Source organism: Pelodiscus sinensis, chromosome 4 (genome assembly GCF_052426305.1).
Source record: "Pelodiscus sinensis isolate ZL-2025 chromosome 4, ASM5242630v1, whole genome shotgun sequence".
Taxonomy (NCBI): domain Eukaryota; kingdom Metazoa; phylum Chordata; order Testudines; family Trionychidae; genus Pelodiscus; species Pelodiscus sinensis.
This window is the reverse complement of record NC_143055.1, coordinates 61,061,995-61,081,350: the sequence shown is the minus strand read 5'-3', so window position 1 is coordinate 61,081,350 and position 19,356 is coordinate 61,061,995. Positions and strand designations below refer to the sequence as shown.

General features: G+C 40.1%; 2 protein-coding genes across 2 annotated transcripts in view; one reads left to right on the top strand and one right to left on the bottom strand.

Annotated features, from left to right (window-relative positions):
* Nucleotides 1–3,287, top strand: part of WWC2 (WW and C2 domain containing 2) — a 187,006-nt gene extending 183,719 nt beyond the window's left edge. The window contains exon 23 of the mRNA XM_006130157.3: nucleotides 448–3,287. Within this exon, the coding sequence (XP_006130219.3) occupies nucleotides 448–514 (67 nt within the window). The 3' untranslated portion in view covers nucleotides 515–3,287. The remainder of the gene's footprint in view (nucleotides 1–447) is intronic.
* A 2,923-nt stretch (nucleotides 3,288–6,210) lies between these two features.
* On the bottom strand, nucleotides 6,211–7,229 carry CLDN22 (claudin 22). The gene has a single exon (XM_075929163.2). The coding sequence runs from the start codon at nucleotides 7,171–7,173 to the stop codon at nucleotides 6,505–6,507; it is 669 nt and encodes a 222-aa protein (XP_075785278.1). The 5' UTR covers nucleotides 7,174–7,229; the 3' UTR covers nucleotides 6,211–6,504.
* Nucleotides 7,230–19,356: the final 12,127 nt, after the last annotated feature.

Below are 19,356 nucleotides of genomic sequence, written 5' to 3'. Positions count from 1 at the left end.
ATATTACACAATGACTTCAACATTCATAGTGATGACAGATGCTTAGTATCCTCTCAGAAGTTCCTGATGGCCATGTAACTATGTGAACTGGTAACTACTGGCTCAGTTCACATAGTTGCACTCTTGGTGTAGTGTTTTGAACTGGAGCTCAAGTATAGGCAGCTGGAAACCAGGCTCAGTGTACTGGAGAAATAGCTCCCTTCTATTTGAGTTTAAGGTGCTCCTATCTTGTCACATGATGGACCTGTTTAGCCTCTCACTTCCAGAGGCTAATAAAAGTAGAACGCCTTTAGGAGGATGTGTTGGAAGATATTCCTCTGACAGATCCCTATTGAGGAGTTTGCAGAATATTGTAAACTTTTCTCATCATCCGTGAGCTATACTGTTCATCATATATTGAAGCTGTTGGCCTTGTTGTGATATTTTAAACTTATTTCTTAATTATAGGGAGAAGATAGCTTACTTCACAAGAGCAAAGATCAACATACCATCCCTACCAGCAGATGATGTATAATTACATTTTATATTGAAGTATTTTTCCACTTGCTCATCTTTTTTAGATGAACTTTTTGTAGTTAGAGCTACCTGCTTTTAGAGATCTTCTATTTTACCCTCAACTATAGAGATGTTCATTTGTAAAATACAGCGAACTGAATTCTTGTATGTTAAAAGGCACAAAAAAATAAACAGAACAACAAACCATAATTACCAGAAAACCAAAGTAGAACAATTCTGGTACACCATGCTAATTTTGTACAGGTTGTATGTATCGCGTGTGTGCTCTTATTTTGTAAAGATGGAACAAAGGAAAGCGTGTATCCTGTTGAACCGCACTGTGTTGAGAAATATTACGTTCAACAGAAGATTGTTTATTGTTTCACTATTTTCACGTGATCAGACTGTGAAGATGGCTGTTACGCCATGCAATATTTTTGTACAAGTGTGACTTTTATAGTTTGAAATTAACCACAAATGCATGCTCCTTTCCAAAACAGCAAGGCTGCCTCATAACAGGTGCTGTTTAGATTTCCATCACCTGCATTGGGATTTTGTTTCTGAAAACAATTTCCTGACTGTCCTTTTTATTTCTGTGAAGAAGGATCATGGAGTACTGAGTGCAGGCGTATAATTTTGTAAATGTATAGTACATTGGGATGCACTGTACAGTACTTTGCATCTGCAAGGTGGGGAAGGAGAAGGAAAGGGCAAACCAGTAACCCTAAAGCCTCTTATAGTGAAACTACCAAAAGGGCAGCTGCTTTCTGAATTGAAGCTGAATCAAATTAACATCAAGGTGTTTAAATATGAGTAGTCATACCACGGCACTGTAAAATTTTACGTGTAAATGTACCCTTTTGGCCTAAATGTTGTCTACTTTTGCTATCAAGCTGTATGTTAAAAAAGATCAGATTCATGAAAATTTAAATCTGTGCTGTTGTCAGACAAGGAAAAACTACCCATCAAATTCATAATGAATCCACTGACTCAAGTACCTAAAGTGTTTTGTTGGTATACAGATCTATCCTGGAAAACTGATCTAGAAAACTTAAAATATTTCCTTAGGATACATACTACAGATCTCAATTTTTTTTAAAAGGTAAATAAAACACAAGCTGTCTTTCAGAATAAGGCTGGTTCAAGTTTAAAAAGCATAAGGAATGAAAATGAACGGTCTATCAAAACAGAATTTTAGCTTACCAGATCTTTGTGTTATAAAATGTGGATGTGCTTGTCATAGTCCCTGAGGAAGATTGCTACTGCATCAGATCTGGAATAATGCATCTATGACAAATTGTCTGGTTGAGCTTGTCACCAAAATGATATAACTAAACTTGTATCTACAATACATAATTTCTGAAGGTTTTTTTAAGTTAAAGTCAAAGACTTTTTTTTTTTTAATTCTATAGATAGAATCTTTGTCCTTAACCTACATACGATGTTGATGGGCCAACTACACGCAGTACTTCACTTTCCAGAAAGTAATTAGTCTGTTGAAAGATGAAGAGAACATAGCTACAGTATGTTTGTGAATGTCTTCTGAGTTCAGAGTAAGAAGATCCTGTGCCTAGAATTTTTTGTTAAGCTCCACCAAGGATTCTGTTATGCAACAATACATATATTAATTCATATCCTTTAAATGTATAACCAGATGCCACACGGTTTTGAACAAGTGCCAGTCAGGCCAACTGTCTGAGCATAATTCTTCGTGGATATCCATTTATTGCTGTTCTTTTTATAAAAAAAAAAAAAAAAGAAAGACTACTAGAAACAAGAAGATATGATTCATGCTTGTGAGGTAAAATTTTAAAAACAAAAGTTTGACCTTTAATGTAGAGGTGAAATGAAGGTTGACTGTTTCAGCTTCTCAGTTTGATTATATAAAATGTTTGTAGGATGTGTAGAATTGTACCGTATGATTTATTTTCTTTTATTTATTTACAGTCTTATTTATGTTCTGTTAAATATAGTTCAGTTCTGGCCATTTAAAATGTTTGATCTTAAAGAAACTATTGTGGGAAATATTTACAGCTTTCTAAATTCTTGCCAGACTAGCTTCTCTGTTTATATGTTGAATAGCATTTTGTTAAAAAATAATAATAATAATCTGATTGGGTGTGGCCAAGACTGTTAAGTCCTGATGGCTTTAGTTTGCAAAATTTGCTCATTTTTAAAATGAGACAGACTTAAGTTTATAAACTCTTCCCCTCACTTTCCAAATCATTAATAGTGTTATGAACTTATTTGTAGGCGGCTTTTAACAATTTGAGGGGAGGGATTGTTTTTTACTAATTCAAATTGTTCATACTGTTGAAACATTCAATAGACTGAACTAAAAGTGGAGATGGACAAACATAATGTTCAAAATTATAAATATTATAGCTAAAGAAGTAGAGTTTGCCCTGCACAGGGGATAACAAAAGTAGTAATTAGTTCTCATGTTTCAATTATCAGTTTGTAATTGCAAGTGTGTATATCAAAATTAAGTATTACAGGTAAAAAAAAACAATATTATTGTTTAGCCAAATGAACAAAGTTCAGCAGAAATTGTTATAGGATACAAATCAAATAATTTTAAAATCTTTTTTTTACTATTGCTATGTTTATACTGTATTAAGTATCGAATGCTCAGGACTGAACTAAATATTTAATCAGGTTATATTCCGAATGTGTTTCTGTTCTAATTTTGTCTGTAAAAGTATGCAAATACATCACATAGATTAACTTTCATCTCTGCACTTTCCATGTGTTTCAGTGATTTGAAAAAAAAAATAAAATTTTTTAACAAAGCTGTTTTGAAGACTAGTGCTTAATTTTAGTGAATTCTTTGATTTCTGGGCTATGTGTGTGCTTATTGCAAAAGCAGATGTTCACCTACTGTTTTTTCAATGTCAGAAAGTCACTGCAGTATTCATATCAATCACTGGTAGTCCTTAGGGTGGTGCCATTGCATGCTGATGAAAGTGCTCTCATCATTTTTCACTTAAACTCCATTGTTAATGTTCAAGTAAGTTCACTGCTCATCAGAATGGTGTATAATAGCAATGACCACAGCCATGCAAGGTGGAAACTTCCACATGCAGGCAATGCAGCTCAGTATTGTCCTGGGTATGTTCTAGGCCTCAGGCTTTTCTGAACTATAGTTTTGTGCCAATCTGTGTGGTGCTCTTGTGATCAAGAACATTTGGTAATTGTTAGAACCAAACATATATTTACATGTGACAAAATAGCCCTGGAACTCCAGACTTGGCTTGACTATATTAACCTCCCACTTGTAATGGACTCCTTGAACTGTCTTGTCCATTACCACCTTCTCAGCCAATCCACTAATGCAAAATATTTAAAGGTTTCTTAAGTGTCAGAAAATACATAAGACAAAGAAAAATTGTTGATGAATTTGGTAAATTAAGTCATTGGGAGGTGGGGTTTTTTCCCACTTACTGAAATAGAATCAAGCCTATATAGCATAATAGGAAATCCAAAACTCATTCTTTAGATCCATAGTAAGTTATCTTTATACGACAGAGACCTTGATCAACACATGAAAATGTGTGGTGACTTTTTAAACTAAACATCTATCAATTAGGATTTTGTGTCTCATTTGCCAGATCTGCAGTATCAAACTGTATTATCATATAGGGAAATACAACCAAAGTAATTGGCCTGATCACTATTAAATGTTGATTGTTTGTTCCCTCCAGAATAAACATGCAAATGTTTTACCAGACTTGCAGGAAGGATGCAGGTTTCCAACTTAGCGATAAAAAGGAATAACAAACCTTCATAAAATCAACATCTTGCGGTCACATTGTTCAGCTGTATACCAGATAACGATACAAATCCTGAATTGAGAAGTTTGATTCTTTTAGTAGAGTTTTATAGGAAACTCATATCTGCTTTCTTAAAGGATCTTAAATGTTCAGGTCTATATTTCCAATTTACAAATGTTGACAGGTATTTTGAATTTCTGCCACTGAATATTAAATTGACAATTTGTGATCTTTAGCTGAACAAACTGTGCATATAAGTAGTAACTCTTTGTATCACAAAGAATCTAACAAACCAGCCAGAAAATAGTCCATCCCCAGATTCTCTTCTGAGACCATTTCTAGGCTAGCCTCATTCCAAAATGTGTGTGTTTAACATGGATAACGCAAGAAACCGGGGAGGGAAGGAATGTTCAAATAAGTATTCCTTTATGCAGTAACAGTTATTTATTTAGTTCATGTTGTGCAGCCCCATTTTCAGGCAATCCAAACACTAGAGATCAGGAGACTCAAAATTCAAAGCCCATTTGAAGTAGACACTAAAATCTTGATCTCTGCAGGCAAAGCTAATAGAGAATCAAAATCTTTACACTGAGTTTCTCTTGATTAATCTTGAATGGTACAGGCTTGCATGGTCCAGGTCTCCAGTTCACAGAAATCCAAACTGAGATTTTTCCAGCCTCACAAATTGACATTAGTTAAAACCTATCCTAATAAAAATAACATTCCAGCTAATCGCATTCCATTTTGAGTGCTAAATCCATTTTAACAATAGTCCAAATGTATTTCTACCAATTAGTACAGATACATTTTCTGTTTAATTCCAGCTGAACAAAACATAAGCAAATTTTGTAAGCTGTAAAATACTGCCCCCTCTCTTATTTATACTATTCCATAAAGGACTTGGACAGACTTAAGTTTTATCTGATACATATGGATTTGAGTATAGAGAAATAATGTGATAAATCAGTAATTCAAAGATGTGGTTGTAACTGGGCTCATATTCCATTAGTTTTTCTTTGCAGAAAATAGCTTGCTTGTGAACAGAAAAGTATATGGTAAATAATAATGCCCTTTCAATCACTATTTGGGTAACCCTTTAAGTAACTTTTAATATTTCTAGATGTTTTTAACTCATTGTTTAGGATGATAATTTATAAACTGAATAATAGCCACATATTCCATGTGTTAGATAAGCCATGCAAACTATATATTTTAACAAATAAGGTTGTCTGCATATAGTAAAATCATTGTAGTTTTTCTCAAGTTTTTCATGAAGCATTTGTTTAAAATCAAAGTATTTACATGTAAAAGAACAATACTGTTGCTACATATGAGAAAAGATTGACAGAAACTTTTCACTGAATGCAGATCAAGTATTCATTAAAAGCTTCAATTCCTATATTCTATAAAATGCTTATGAGCAGATTAACTCTTTTAACTATGTAATTTTCAGCCACTCCAATTATTTAAGTTATTTCTTTGCATATGAAATACTCAAGTGCCAAAACATTCAGAGAACGTCTAGATTAACTTTTGTCTCCCCCTCCTCCCTCCCCCCCCCCACTGTTTTCAGACAGTGGCCTTTGATGCTGATGAACTACATATAGAGGACTTTTAAAAAAAACTAAAAGTGATTTAAAATAACTAGTTCTCAGGCAGTCTTTTTAGAGCTTTGAGAATTCAGAATTTTCCTGGATTAAAAAAAAAAATCTCTTGTAGCAAAAGTCTATAACCATAATATAATTATTTTTAGGCTATTTTTAAACATGACATTACTCTAGATCATGAAAATCTGATATGATTTTGGATGGAAGGCTCTACCATAACTGCCTTAAGGAGTCAAAAGCCTTTGAATTGCACTTAATTGGTTTCATATGAAAATGGAACTTACATTTTTGGCTCTTAACCAACATATGAGAGAGAAACTTTACACATGGCAGGGGTGGGGAGAGTTACAGTTCAGCTTTAATAGCAAAACAAAGTAATGGTTATTCTTCTATGCAGTTCTGATAGCTTTAATGTCCTGCTGTGAAACAAAAGGTTTAACAGTTTAGCCCTCCCTGGGAGGGGGGACACTACTTTGAAATAACAATTACAGGAAGAAAGAATTAGACACACAACTTTAGTCAATCAGCTAAGCAACAAAGAGTCCTTTGAATCGTTATTGGAACAACGATTCTTTGTCCTTCTACCTTGCCCTAGAATTTGAAAAGAAAGAGAAGAGTTTCTGTACTATTTAAACTCCTAGATTTTCAGGACTATTTTCAGTTTCCAAGTGTTGACAGTAATCTTGCATTTCTGCTACTGTGTAATGGGCTGAGGATAGATGGACTTCAGTTGAAGAACCAGTGCAATTAAGTAGTGATCCTCCTAGTACAAGACAAAATCCAGCAAACCAGCCAAGAAATAGTGCTTCCCCAAAATCCCACCTGGGAACAATATCTGGGATATTCTCGTCCCAAAATTCCTGGACTGTAGTGTGAGCAACCCAAGAGACAGGGATTATGGCTGTAATTCCTGATATCCAGAAGAGTATTCCTCCAAGCAGTAATAGCCGTTTCTTTAGTTCCTGTTGGCTTTCACCGATCTTCAAACAGTCCAACCCAAAACCTGAAAGCAGGAGGCCCAAAAGTCCTAATCCATTTGAAACAAACATTAAAATCCTAGAAATTCTCAGCTCTGGAGGCAAAGCCAAGAAAGAATCAAAATCCTTACATTGCATTCCCCCTTCCTCTTGGACAACACAAGCTTGCCAGAGTCCCATGGTCCAGATCTCCAATTCATTTAATTCTAAATTGAGATTTTTCCACTGGGGTAAATAGGTTGTGAGACAGGACAGAACCCATCCCAACAAAGAGAATAAAATACCACTTAATTGCATCATAGTTCTGTAGACTAAAGCCATTATGAGAGCACAGTCCAAAAACCTTTAGGGGAATGTCTTTATAAGAACTGATACCTTTTGTGGTGGTTGGAGCTATGATGCTCTTAGTTCTTTGTGCCCTGAATATAAGCTTTAGATATTAACCCTTTGAAAACTCTGAAACACTTTTTTGTTCTTCGTGAATATAATGTTTCATGTAAAGGACGAAGAACTCTGCTAAACCATGAGTTAGGTTTTCTGATAAAGATTTGATCTGTTACCTTCCAATTTGCTTGGTAAAATTATATCCCAATGCCTGATGATTACAAGTCTGAGGATGAACAAAGAAGGCTCTATGACCCCTCACCCTAAAATACAACAGAAATCTTTGTACTTCAATACGGATTAATTAGATTTTAAGTGGTGATAAAAAGCCAGCTCTGTCTACAACAGAACTTCATTGTAATAGCTAAATTTGAGATTTCAGGGATGTAAATCAAGGCCTTGTAAAGAAAGGTAGACTGTTTTCCTATAATCTTTATTCCTAGACTTCCTCAACATACACAATAGCCTATCCTCCACTCTCCTATTCCATGTCACAAGCACAGAGAAGACTTTGTAAAAGGTCCTTTTATGTTTCATTTTTTCTACATCTGTTTCCCTTAAAGTGGGCTTTTTAAAATGACTGGCCCATGTAAGGGGCAAAGGAGAAGTAAGTAAGTAAAGTACCATAAAGAATGCAATCCTAGACTCTCGCACATCATAATGAATTCCGAGCAGATTTTCTGTCGTTGTAAATTGAAGCCAATGGAACTGAGAATTTAAACCAGTTGAAGTGGTCCCCTCTAATCTCTGTGCCTAGTCCAGCAAGGGGTTGAGTATTTGCTGAATTCCAATTCAACAGTCAGCGGATGCTAAGGTTTCCCTGTTCCTAGGAGTAGGAAATGGTCATCACTTTCCCATAGTAGGCTGTAAGTAAGCATAGTCAGTGGAAAATCATGGAATCCATGCACAGTATCAGGCTTTTTGCCCTAGTCTGCACTTCTCAGAAGTCGATCTAAATGGTCCCTTCTGACCTTAAAGTCTGAGTCTATTTTTTTCTCATCCCAAATGAGGGCTGTTCTGCATAGCTTTCCTCCTAGCACTGTGAGTATAGCTGCTAATGGACACACTTTTGCTATATACTACAGCAACAAATGAGGAGCTTGCTCACTACTGCTATCAGGAAGTGATCTGCTTCAGGAAAAGTGCATCAATCATTGTGTCACCCCAATGGCCCTGCACTTTTGTGGCTGACAGAACAGTTTAGATACTCTCAGTTATTAATACTCAACCACAAATGACCACTGAAGGACTCCGCTGCAAAATATCTTTCACGGGGTGGGGGTGCTTGGGTTCAGATCTGTTTGTGTCCAACCTCTGCAGGTTCTGTTCCAGAGGAGTATCCAGTTCCTGTCATATCTTTCTGATCCAATGATAATGGATTCATGTAGGCTTACTCTCTCATTCTCTCAAGAGTTCTCAGGAAGTTCAAACAGGATTGCAGCTCAAAGGTGATGATAAATGTAGTGTGGCCCAGACAGTTGGTTTGCTGATCTCATAAACCTATTAACATGACCCCCACTTACCCTCTCAGAGCTCCCAGATGTCATCTCACTATTGGAAGGGACAAGTCCAGTCCTAGTCCCTCCCCTCCCCTCACAGCCTGGCTAACATCCACTGATGGACCCTTATTTTTAGTAGTTCAATACATCCTGGCTTACAACAGAATGGATTTCACCATTCTTACCTCTGATGTTAAATGGAAGAAGGTCTCTGGGCATTAGGGATTCATCCGTCTCTCTTGGATGCACTAGTGACTGCCATTCTGGACTACCTACGTCTACACTACAGAGGAAGATCAAAGCTGCTACACTAGGATTAGCAGTCTAGTTAAGACAGTTAATTCACAGTGAGAGTCAATGCTGGGAACCCTGCATTCACAAGGGGTAAGGGAATTTTTTGTTAGACCCTTTATCTCACTGTGAGTATGTGTTGGGTTTGGTTAATCTATTGACTGAGTGGTTTGTTATATGTTTACTAGTTTGGAGGTCATTGTTCTATAAAAAAAAATTGTGTTTGTACCATACCTACTTGTTGGTCTTTAATCAAGCCTCACTGATAAATACAGGAAAGGGTTCAAACATATAATTTCTTGGAGAATTCTCTATCAACTAAACAAAACTGTTACAGTTCGGTGGGAAGGCCAGACTGTTGTGTGTCATTCAACAGTGGCTAGATTTCTCAAGGGTCTCATTCAAATTTTTCCATGAGACAGAGACACTGCCCTTTTAGGACCTCAATATTTTTTTAACAAGTTTGATTGGGCCTCAGTTTGAGCCTTTGGAGGTCTGTCCTTTGTACCACTTATCTGTGAAGAGTGCCTTCTTAGTGGCCATAACCTTAGTCTAGATACGAGATATTTAAGTCCAATTTAACTAGGGATGTTAAATTGCAGTTAACTGACTAGTCAAGTAGTCAATGGAATTTTCATCAGCTACTTCCCTAGTTAGTCGATAGGCACTTCTGCATTCCGCCTTTGAAATGTACAAGAGCCCTAGTGGGCGGCATTTTAATGGGGCACACCGCATAGCTGAGCTGGGGATCAGCTGTGCAGTGGCTGCCCCTTTGAAATGCCATGAAGCCCAGGGTTCTGAGGAAATGCTGCTCAGAACCCGGGGTTAGCTGGGGAGTCTCTTGGGGTTTCAAAGTGGCAGTGCTGCACAGCTGATCCCTGGGTCAGCTGTGCAGCGTTCCCACTTTGAAGTATCCCTTCCTTTCCTCCCCTACCCCCTTTGCCATCTCTATCTCATAGAGGCCTCAAGAGGAGGGATCGACTAGATAATTAGTCCTTAACATCCTTAATTAGTACTGAAACATAGTATACCTATATTTTCTTCCAAAGAACAGTAGGGAGCTGTTGGTTGCTGAAAAACATGAAAACTAAACATTTGTGTCCAACAGAAATGTTCAGCTAAGTTTCCCCAAGTACTGAATTTTATTATCTAAAGCCAGGGATAAGTTGTGTGCCTGGTGTTTCCATTAAATTGACTAGGCTATTTAGTCTTGGTCTTGGTCAGTGCATCTTTAACCTATATGAATGTCTTATTTTGTGCTATATACAGCAGACTTTCGATAATCCATCACCTTTGGGACCCAGGGGGTGCCGGATTATCAGATATGCCAGAGAATCAGGAGGTACTCCGGCAGGGGGGCTGTGATGGGTCGGGGGGGGGGGAGTCGGGCGGGAAACGGCGTGGCGTGGGACGAACCAGGTGCTGGTGACGTGCAGCGCTGCAGGACCAACATGGCAGCACCCCAGCTGCTTTGTCCCACGACTTCCCGAAGTCCGCCACTGGTCAGTTTCAGCAGGGGCAGACTTGGGGAAGCCGTGGGGCAGAGCCATTGGGGTGCTGCCGGGTTGGTTCCACAGCGCCACTCAGGTGAGAGGCGGTGCTGCAGGACCAACCCAGCAGCACCCTAGCTGCTCTGCCCCAGGGCTTCCCCAAGTCCACCACTGGTCAGTTTCAGCAGCAGCAGCAGCGGACTTGAGGAAGCGGCGCGGAGCAGCTCCAATTGTCCGGCTGGCCGGAGCACTTCCGGGTTCCAGTTGGTGCAGGACTATTGAGAGTGCCAGACCACTGGATGCCGAACAACTGGAGATTTATTGTAAAAGGAATCTTTGTGAGGAAATAATCTCAAGCAAGCGCTGGCCTACTTGTGAAAGTGGTGCAAGGGAAATTTGATGACTACATTATAATCAGCGCTAAGTAGAAGCACCATTCCCAGGTTTTCTGGGCTATAAAAGGTTTATGTTTTCATCACCTCACTTTTTCATTAATCACTTCACATTTTCTGTGCTTTCCAGTAAGGCTACGTCTAGACTGGCCCCTTCTTCGGAAGAGGCATGCTAATTTCTAACTTTGGAATAGGGAAATCCGCGGGGGATATTTAAATATCCCCCGGGGGTTTAAATAAACATGGCCGCCGCTTTGTTTCCGGCTTGGGGAAAAGCCGGAAAAGAGCATCCAGACTGGCGTGATCCTCTGGAATAAATCCCTTTTCCGAAGGGTCTCTTATTCCTACTTTCTCTTATTCCTTTCAAGTAGGAATAAGAGATCCTCCGGAAAAGGGCTTTATTCCGGAGGATTGCGCCAGTCTGGACGCTCTTTTCCGGCTTTTCCCCAAGCCGGAAAAAAAGCGGCGGCCATCTTTATTTAAATCCCACGGGGGATATTTAAATCCCCCACGGATTTCCCTATTCCAAAGTTAGAAATTAGCATGCCTCTTCCGAAGAAGGGGCCAGTCTAGACGTATCCTAAGTGTTTGAGTGTTTAGTAGAGTGCAGTGTCCTGTATTGTCTCCTGTAAATTCTTCATGCACAGAGCAGGAAATAGTGTGATTATACAAATACTATTTTTAAAAATACTTTATATGTCCCCTCCCCCAAATGTTCTTTATTTAAACAACATTATAACTTTAGTTTGAACCTCAGGTAAAGCAGTTTTTTGGGGGGGCGTTATATAAAAGTTGCCAGTGGTCCACAGTAATGGATGCAATCTGACTCTGGATCTGACAAATTGTGGCAGGTGTGGGTTCCTGCTTTTTTAATAAAACATACATTCAATATTCAGATGAGATCATTCATAAAAAGAGCCAAAAAGTGACTTCGTTTTTATATAATTTCCAAAAAATGTGTTTCCTTTTTTTTAAGTCTCCTTAATTGAGATTTAGGGTCGTTTTGGATGCTGTTGAAGTTAACAAGCAATGGGGGAAAATATGAACATGCTGTGTATGGAGGTTATAAGAGAAAGAGACAGATGCACTTACATTTACTGCCATGGAATTGAATAAAAACAAGACAAATGACATTAGGGCATGTTCTTTCATCCAGTTTCAATGTAATCAGTTCCTCCGCCACCTCCCTCTGCTGTGGCCTATGTATGGTGTGAGGCTGAAACAGGTAGGCTGCGTCTAGACTGGCATGATTTTCCACAAATGCTTTTAACGGAAAAGTTTTTCCATTAAAAGCATTTGCCAAAAAGAGCGTCTAGATTAGCATGGATGCTTTTGCGCAAAAAGCATCTGTGCCAATCTAGACGTGGTTTTGCTCAAGAAAGCCCCGATTCACTATTTTCGCCGTCGGGGCTTTTTTGTGCAAAACAGTCCTGCCCCGTCTACACTGGCCCTTTTGCGCAAATACATTTGTGCAAGAGGGCTTATCCCTGTGCGGGAGCATCATAGTATTTGCGCAAGAACACTGACAATCTTACATTAGATCGTCAGTGTTCTTGCGCAAATTCAAGGGGTCGGTGTAGACAGCTGGCAAGTTTTTCCGCAAAAGCACCTGCTTTTGCAGAAAAACTTGCCAGTCTAGACGCAGCTGTAGAGTCTGGCTAATGCACCATGTACCAGGGGTTAGCTGGTAGGCAGTCCTCTGGCATATGCTAATGAATGGTCTGAAGCTGCACAAGGACAGAATCAGTGATGATACTTTCAAGAAGAAAGGATAAATATTAGCAGCCACTTAGAACATTCTTAAATCTAAAGTTGATTATTTATATCTAAATTGTCTAATTAAATCTCTTGTATCCTACAACAAAGAGAGGAGTTATGGGGATCTGCTGGTTCCTTCAGATTTTGGAAGAAAAGGTGTAACTTCCTTCTGAAACCCCCACAATTGAATTATCCCTGTCTCTTAGTATCTGTAGTGAAATTATTAGGGATAATATGTTTTACCAACAGTAGAAAAAGAAGCAGAGAGGCATTTACAGCTGTATTCTAAAATGTGATAAATACGTTTTTTAAAGCCCTTGCAAAGACATAAAAGAAACTGTGAGATCCCTCAAGACTTTAAGATTAGAGTATTCCAAGTATGGTTAGAAGAAATGAAAATAATTCTTCAACAGTAAGACCTTTCACTCCTATGAAATACCTTATTTCAGTTTTTTGATTAAGGGGAATTGAACAAGATGAATGAGGGAATGGAATTGAAAGAGGAAATTACAAAGTAAAACTTTGTTTGTACTTTACATACTTAGTCAAAAGGTCAAAATGAAAGCATGAATTTGCCATCATTTTAACAGAAAAATAAAGAATATTTTAAGTTTAATTTCACAAGCCCCATAAAACATTCTTCTATCACCATCCCAATCCAAAATTAAAAATTAGGGTTAACTAGGTTAGAAAATCCTTATTGGTCAGGTAATCTAGTACACAGTAGTTTTGATATACTACAAGTATGAAATCTTGTTACTTGAATATTGATTGCGATGATGTGATTTCCTTGAATGAAGTGCCTTTTTTCAAGAAAATAATTTGTCGGAGTTGTGAGAAATATAATCTTCTCTAGCATTACCCATTTCTCATCATAACACTTTGGTTTAATATGGGTGTTGTATCTATTTCTATTGTGCACTTCATTTTATATATACATATGCCTTCCTGACCCCTGCAGAAAAGCAGCTGAAGCCCTGAAGCATGAAATGTTATTACAATAATTTTCTTAAGGCAGAGATGCAAGTGTTTTGAACATGCTAAGGAAAATGCAAAGCTTTGTGTCCTCCTCATGGCCCATAAAGGGATAAAATAAACAGGTGAATATAATAGATTGACAAATTCATAGACCCCAGGCCTGCCCTCGCCATACACACAAGCCATAGAATGCTATCTGGAAAGTGGGTTGAAGCATTTCTTTTAGAAATGTATCTAATCTCATGGTGATTTCCTCACTACCCTTGATTTGTCTTTTTCTCTTAAAACTGAGCAAATTATCAATTAAAAATCTTAAGAATGCATCAATTATGAATTAAAACCTAATAGTTCTTCCCTCCCTGTGTCCCCCTCAAGAGCTCCTCTGTCCCTTTTCTTTAGTTTGCTCCTCTCCTTTTCCCCCCTTCCCTGTCACAAGCAGCCAAAACTAAATAGGAGGCAGCTCTGCCTGCCCAATTCAGTGTATGGCAGGCCAATGGCTCCTTGCTTTCTCTGAGCAGCTGCTCAGCTTGCCTGTCACTGGCAGAGGGAGTTGCAGTCACATGGAGGCTCCAACCTTGAGTCCTCAGGTCAGGCAGCAGCAGCAGCAGCAGTGGGAAGAGGATGGTAGCCATGTTTTTCCTCCTCCAGGCTGGGGCTGCAGCTGGGAGTGAAGGGTATAGCACCAGCACCAGCAGCAGCGGGGGTTCACAGTTCACCCTGTGTGTTAGGTTAGCATCAGTGAGGGCACAACAGGCCCTGCTCTTCCTCCTCCATCTGTCTGCTGCCCCTTGCTGGCTGCTATTGCCCAGAGGCATCCTCTGCTGAGAGACATTGTGAGGGGTGGAAATGAGATGCAGGGAGCAGAATCAATTCTAATGTCTGATGTGTTGTAAAATGTGGTTTGAGATGGGAGGCACCCCAATTAATTCTGCTTCAGTGGGTAGGGATCCTGTCATGCCTATATCCATAGAAACCAGGAGAGAGAGAAGATAATGAACGTTTGATTGTTTAAGAGCTATAATATTTCATCCCATGGAATACTTGCTTGATGTAATCTCTGGCATTTTAGCTGATTGCTGAGCACAGTAAAGTGCTAAGTGCCTTTTTTTCCCTCTTTCCTGGGCACTTAGAAGAGTAAGTTAAGAATAGTCCCACCACAGACGAGTTTTAGGGGCATTTTGCCTGATCCTTAAGGGTCATTTTGTGTGTTAATAAAGAAGCAGTTGTTGAGAGCAGACCTGGTACGTTGTGCTCCCTGCACACCTTGAGCAGCTACAGCATAGTGGCGGCAAGGCATGCTGACAAATAGGCGCAAAGCACTGTACCTGGCAGTGAACGGTGGTGCTCCTGAGAAGCAATTTCCTGGGACTGGCTGTTTTCCTGAGGGGGAGTAAGGGGCCTAACTGACAAGCCAGCATGAGAATCTGTGGAAGTGTGGAGGTGAAGTTTCTGGATTCCTCAGCCACACAAGGGAACAGTCACATCAGGGCAAGGAATGTGAGCCTCCAATGGAACCATTGACATGCTATGTAGAATGCAGCCACTGTTACCTATTGGCTAAAGGTGTCATGGACAAAACAAATTATCTGCAGTGTTTTGGTCTGAGGCTATGCCTACTCTACAAGGGTTTTGCGCAAACAGCTGTTTTTGCACAAAAACTGGCAGAGCGTCCACACCTCAAGTGTTTTTGCACAAAAAAAATGCAGTAAATTGACAGGACAGAGGACTTTTACCAGTAGAGTTATTCCTCTCCCCACAAGGAATAACTCCTTTTTGTGCTACAGCTCTTGCGCAAAAAGGCATGTGTGGACACTCTGCAGGGGTTTCTTGCACAAAAAGAGCCTATCAGAAAAAGCACAGGTGCTCCGATGGCCATTCTGTTAATGGCAAATAGAACGTTCTTGCGCAAGAGTGTCCATGCAGTGTGGACACTCTCTTATGATAAAGCACATCGCTTTTGCAATGCGCTTTTGAGGTGTGGATGAACTTTTGCGCAATAAGTTTTTGCGGAAGAAAGGGATGTTCCGAAAGAAGGGTTTTTTTCCAAAATTTGGCCCCAGAAAAACCTCTTTCAGAAGTAAATCAGGAAAAGAGGCACAATTTGCGTACTGCAAAGTGCATTTCTTTTTTTGATTTGTCTGTGTAGTATAGACATAGCCCTAGTGTCCTACAAGAGTTAAGGGAAGACAGGTTGCAACTCAAGTGTCCAAGTATGTTTTTATGGCCACGTAGGTGGATTATTTAAGGCATTATGTTTTGGGGAAAGGACTGCAACCACTAGAAGAAAATATTAAAGCCGTCAAAGAAGCCCTGATTCCAGGAAATGTTAGTGAACTCCAAGCATACCTTGGCTTTTAAAACTATTATGGATGATTCATAGCAAATCTGACAGCAAAGCTTCGCCCTATCATGCATTGCTCAAAAAGGAGCACAATGGCACTGGAGTAAGGATTAGGACATTGCCTTCAAAGAAATCAGAGCTTCTGATGTCAACCAAACTCCTGCTGCATTTTGACCCCAAGTGTACCCTGTTATTTACTTGTGACACTTCACCCTAAGATGTGGGCAACAGTACTATTCCATGGAATAGAAGATGCAATTGACAGCCAGTCTATTATACCTCATGTTCCTTACTACTATATTCAGAACAATGGCATTCCCCATTAGAGAAAGAAAGCTTGGTTATTGTCTTTGCACTTCCACCAATAACTCTGTGAACAACAATTCACTATAATAAATGTCCATAAGCTAGTTCTAGAACTTCTGAGGAAGGCCAAAGCTATTACTCATTTAGCTTCTGCATGCCTGCAGTGTTGAACCTTATTGCTAACAACCTACCAATATCAATTTATCAACAAGCCTGGTTGGGTAATGCTGACAGCCTCAACTGGCTGCCCGGGATTTAAGCACCAGAAGACATTCTTATACCTCAAGATGTAGTTCTAGTTTTAGACAGAGTAGGAGAAGCTCCACTAACGGCTAAGCAAATTGTTCAGTGGACTTACTGAGATCCTATTCTATCCCAAGTGTCTCATTTTGTACAACATGGATGACCCAAGCTGATGGTAACTTCAGACACTCATCCTTATTTTCACAGGCATTGGGAACTAAGTGTCTGAAGTGAAGCTCTACTCTGAAGATCCTGATTCGTAATCCTTCCCACCCCATCCCAGGCTAGAAAGTTAATACTGAAGGAACTGCACAGAATTCATTATGGGACATCCCAAATGAAAACTCAGGACAGAATTTGCTTCTGGTGGCCAAGACGAGAGAGAGAAGGCAGTACTGAACTGTGCCACGTGCCAACAGTTAAGAAAATGGCCCCAAGTACCAGACTACCATAAGAATGGCTAGGAAGGCCTTTAGATCAGACTACACATCAACTCTTCTGGACCTTCCCTTGAAACATTGTTCCTTGTTGGGGTGGATGCATTTTCTAAGACTAAATGTGTGGAAGCCATGCCAGTCTGAGTAGCTATCTTATCTATGACCAGGGGCAGATGACTGTTTTGCGGGGCCCCGGGCAGCGTAACTCCGCGGGGCCCCCCCTTTGCCATGACGCATGCACCGTGACGCCATGTGCATGCGTGGTGGTGCCACGGCGCATGCGCGGGGCTTTTTTAAGTGCAGGCCCCGGGGCAGCCGCCCCGTTCGCCCTGCCCTATATCCGCCCCTGTCTATGACTATTTAAGAACCTTCATTTCATGTATAGCACGCATGGACTACCTAAGACCCTGGTCTCGGACAATGCTAGTGTCTTTACCAGTGAACAATTCCAAGCCTTTGATCAAACATATAACTTTGGTGCCCTACAACCTATTCACAAATGGGCTGGTAAAGGACTGAGTAGCATTATCTAAGAATGGATTCAGAACGTTACCGAGGAGTCACTGCAGACTAGGTTACGTTGGCTCTTGAGTAATTATAGAACAATCCCTTATGATACAATAGGGGTATCACCCATGGAACTGCTGCTGAGGTGGCTGATACTGGAATTTCTTGAAACCTTGCCTGGAGAAACAGGTGTGTCACCATCAAGAAGACATGAAGCACAATCATGACTGTCAACGGGTCACTCACTTTTTCTCTCCTACAACACACATTTGGATTCACAATTCTGTGGTAATGCCCAAATAATTGCCTGGTATGATCCTAAAAGCTACAGTCCCTCTGCCCTATCAGCTTCCTGTGGGAGATTCCCTTGTAAGATGACATGTAGATCATCCACTTGCCTGAGGAAGAGGTGAGGAACCTAAATCAGGGTCAAAGGACTCATCCTCTCTGACCAGTTGTGATGGATCAGTAGATGCTTTTGTTCATGTAATTCACCCATGTTCAGAGTTGGGGGAGGTAGAGTTAGGGCAGGTATGAGTGACCTCTCAAGGGACTCTAGCTCATAGTACTAGGATGCCTGTGGCTTTTCCACTTCTCCTGGCTAATCTGGATATTCCGGCCCATGTCTACACTACAGATAAGATCAAAGCAGCTGCAATTGATATTCCAATTTGAATTAGTGGGTCTAGTGAAGACACCCTAATTCAAACTGAGAGGACGTTCCCCTTGTTGCCGGTAGTCCTGCTTCTATGAGGAGTAAGGGAAGTCGAAGGGAAAGTGTGCTCCCATCAACTTCCTGCAGTGTGGACAGCACTAGAATTCGAGTTAAAATACTTTGACGTAAGTTACACAATTAATGTAGCTGAAGTTGTGTACCTTCATTCGAACTTATCCCCTAGTGTAAACCAGGGGTCTGCTGCCATTCCAGGAGACATCTCAACTCCCCCGTCCTCTTGAATCTTTTGATTGATAGAGTGTGGGGGAATGATTTGGGGCAAAATAAACCCCTTTTTACCACTCATGGTTAGTAGCCTATCTGTGCCTCTAGATAGGGTTGTAGTTACTATTCTGAGCTATGGATTTTCCTATCAAGGAATTTGTGTTGAACTTTGGCAGGGAGAGATGTTGTATTCTGGACTCAGGATAGTTATTTTAGGATAGTGTCTATACATGTATTCTGTCACAGAGCAGGTCCTTTTGACCATGGCCTCGCGCGCACATTGCCCATTCTGCCACACAAAGGCCCCTCACAGAAAATGTAGGCCACTGACACACTCTGAGAAAGCATATCTTGTAAGCGTACAATGCAGCTTTCTGTGAACAGAATTTAACCTTGTAGGCATCTAAGAACAGGGAGATGAGCATGAAAAGATAGAACACAGCTGCAAGAGATAGTTAAGACTCTCTTGACCGGTCCTTGAAGGTAGGGAGGTACGCATAGGGAGATCAGACGCAACTGCCATGCCCACACCCGGCACTGTCCACGGGGCCATCAGGCGGGCATAATGAAAAATCCTATAGGGCAATATTGCATATTACCTCATTACCAGCCTATCAGGCCCAGCCAAGGAACAGACCCTAATAAGGTACCTGATATCAGGTTATGTTATAAAAGACCCTCGACCCCTTTGTTCAGAGAGGTTCCATGTATGGAAGGCACGTGTCTTTTTGCCCGGCTGAAGGATTGATCACCCTGAGGCTGCCTCCCCGCTCTTGGAGTCAAAGATAGGGGTACACGAGTTCTGAGCATGCTCCAAGTTCTAGTGTGTCTTTACGTTATTATTATTGCTGGATTTGTAAGTATTTCTTAAATATATTAGTTATTGATTTAGTTAATATTTAAATCATGTTCATTTCATTGTGTAATTCTGTAGAGTG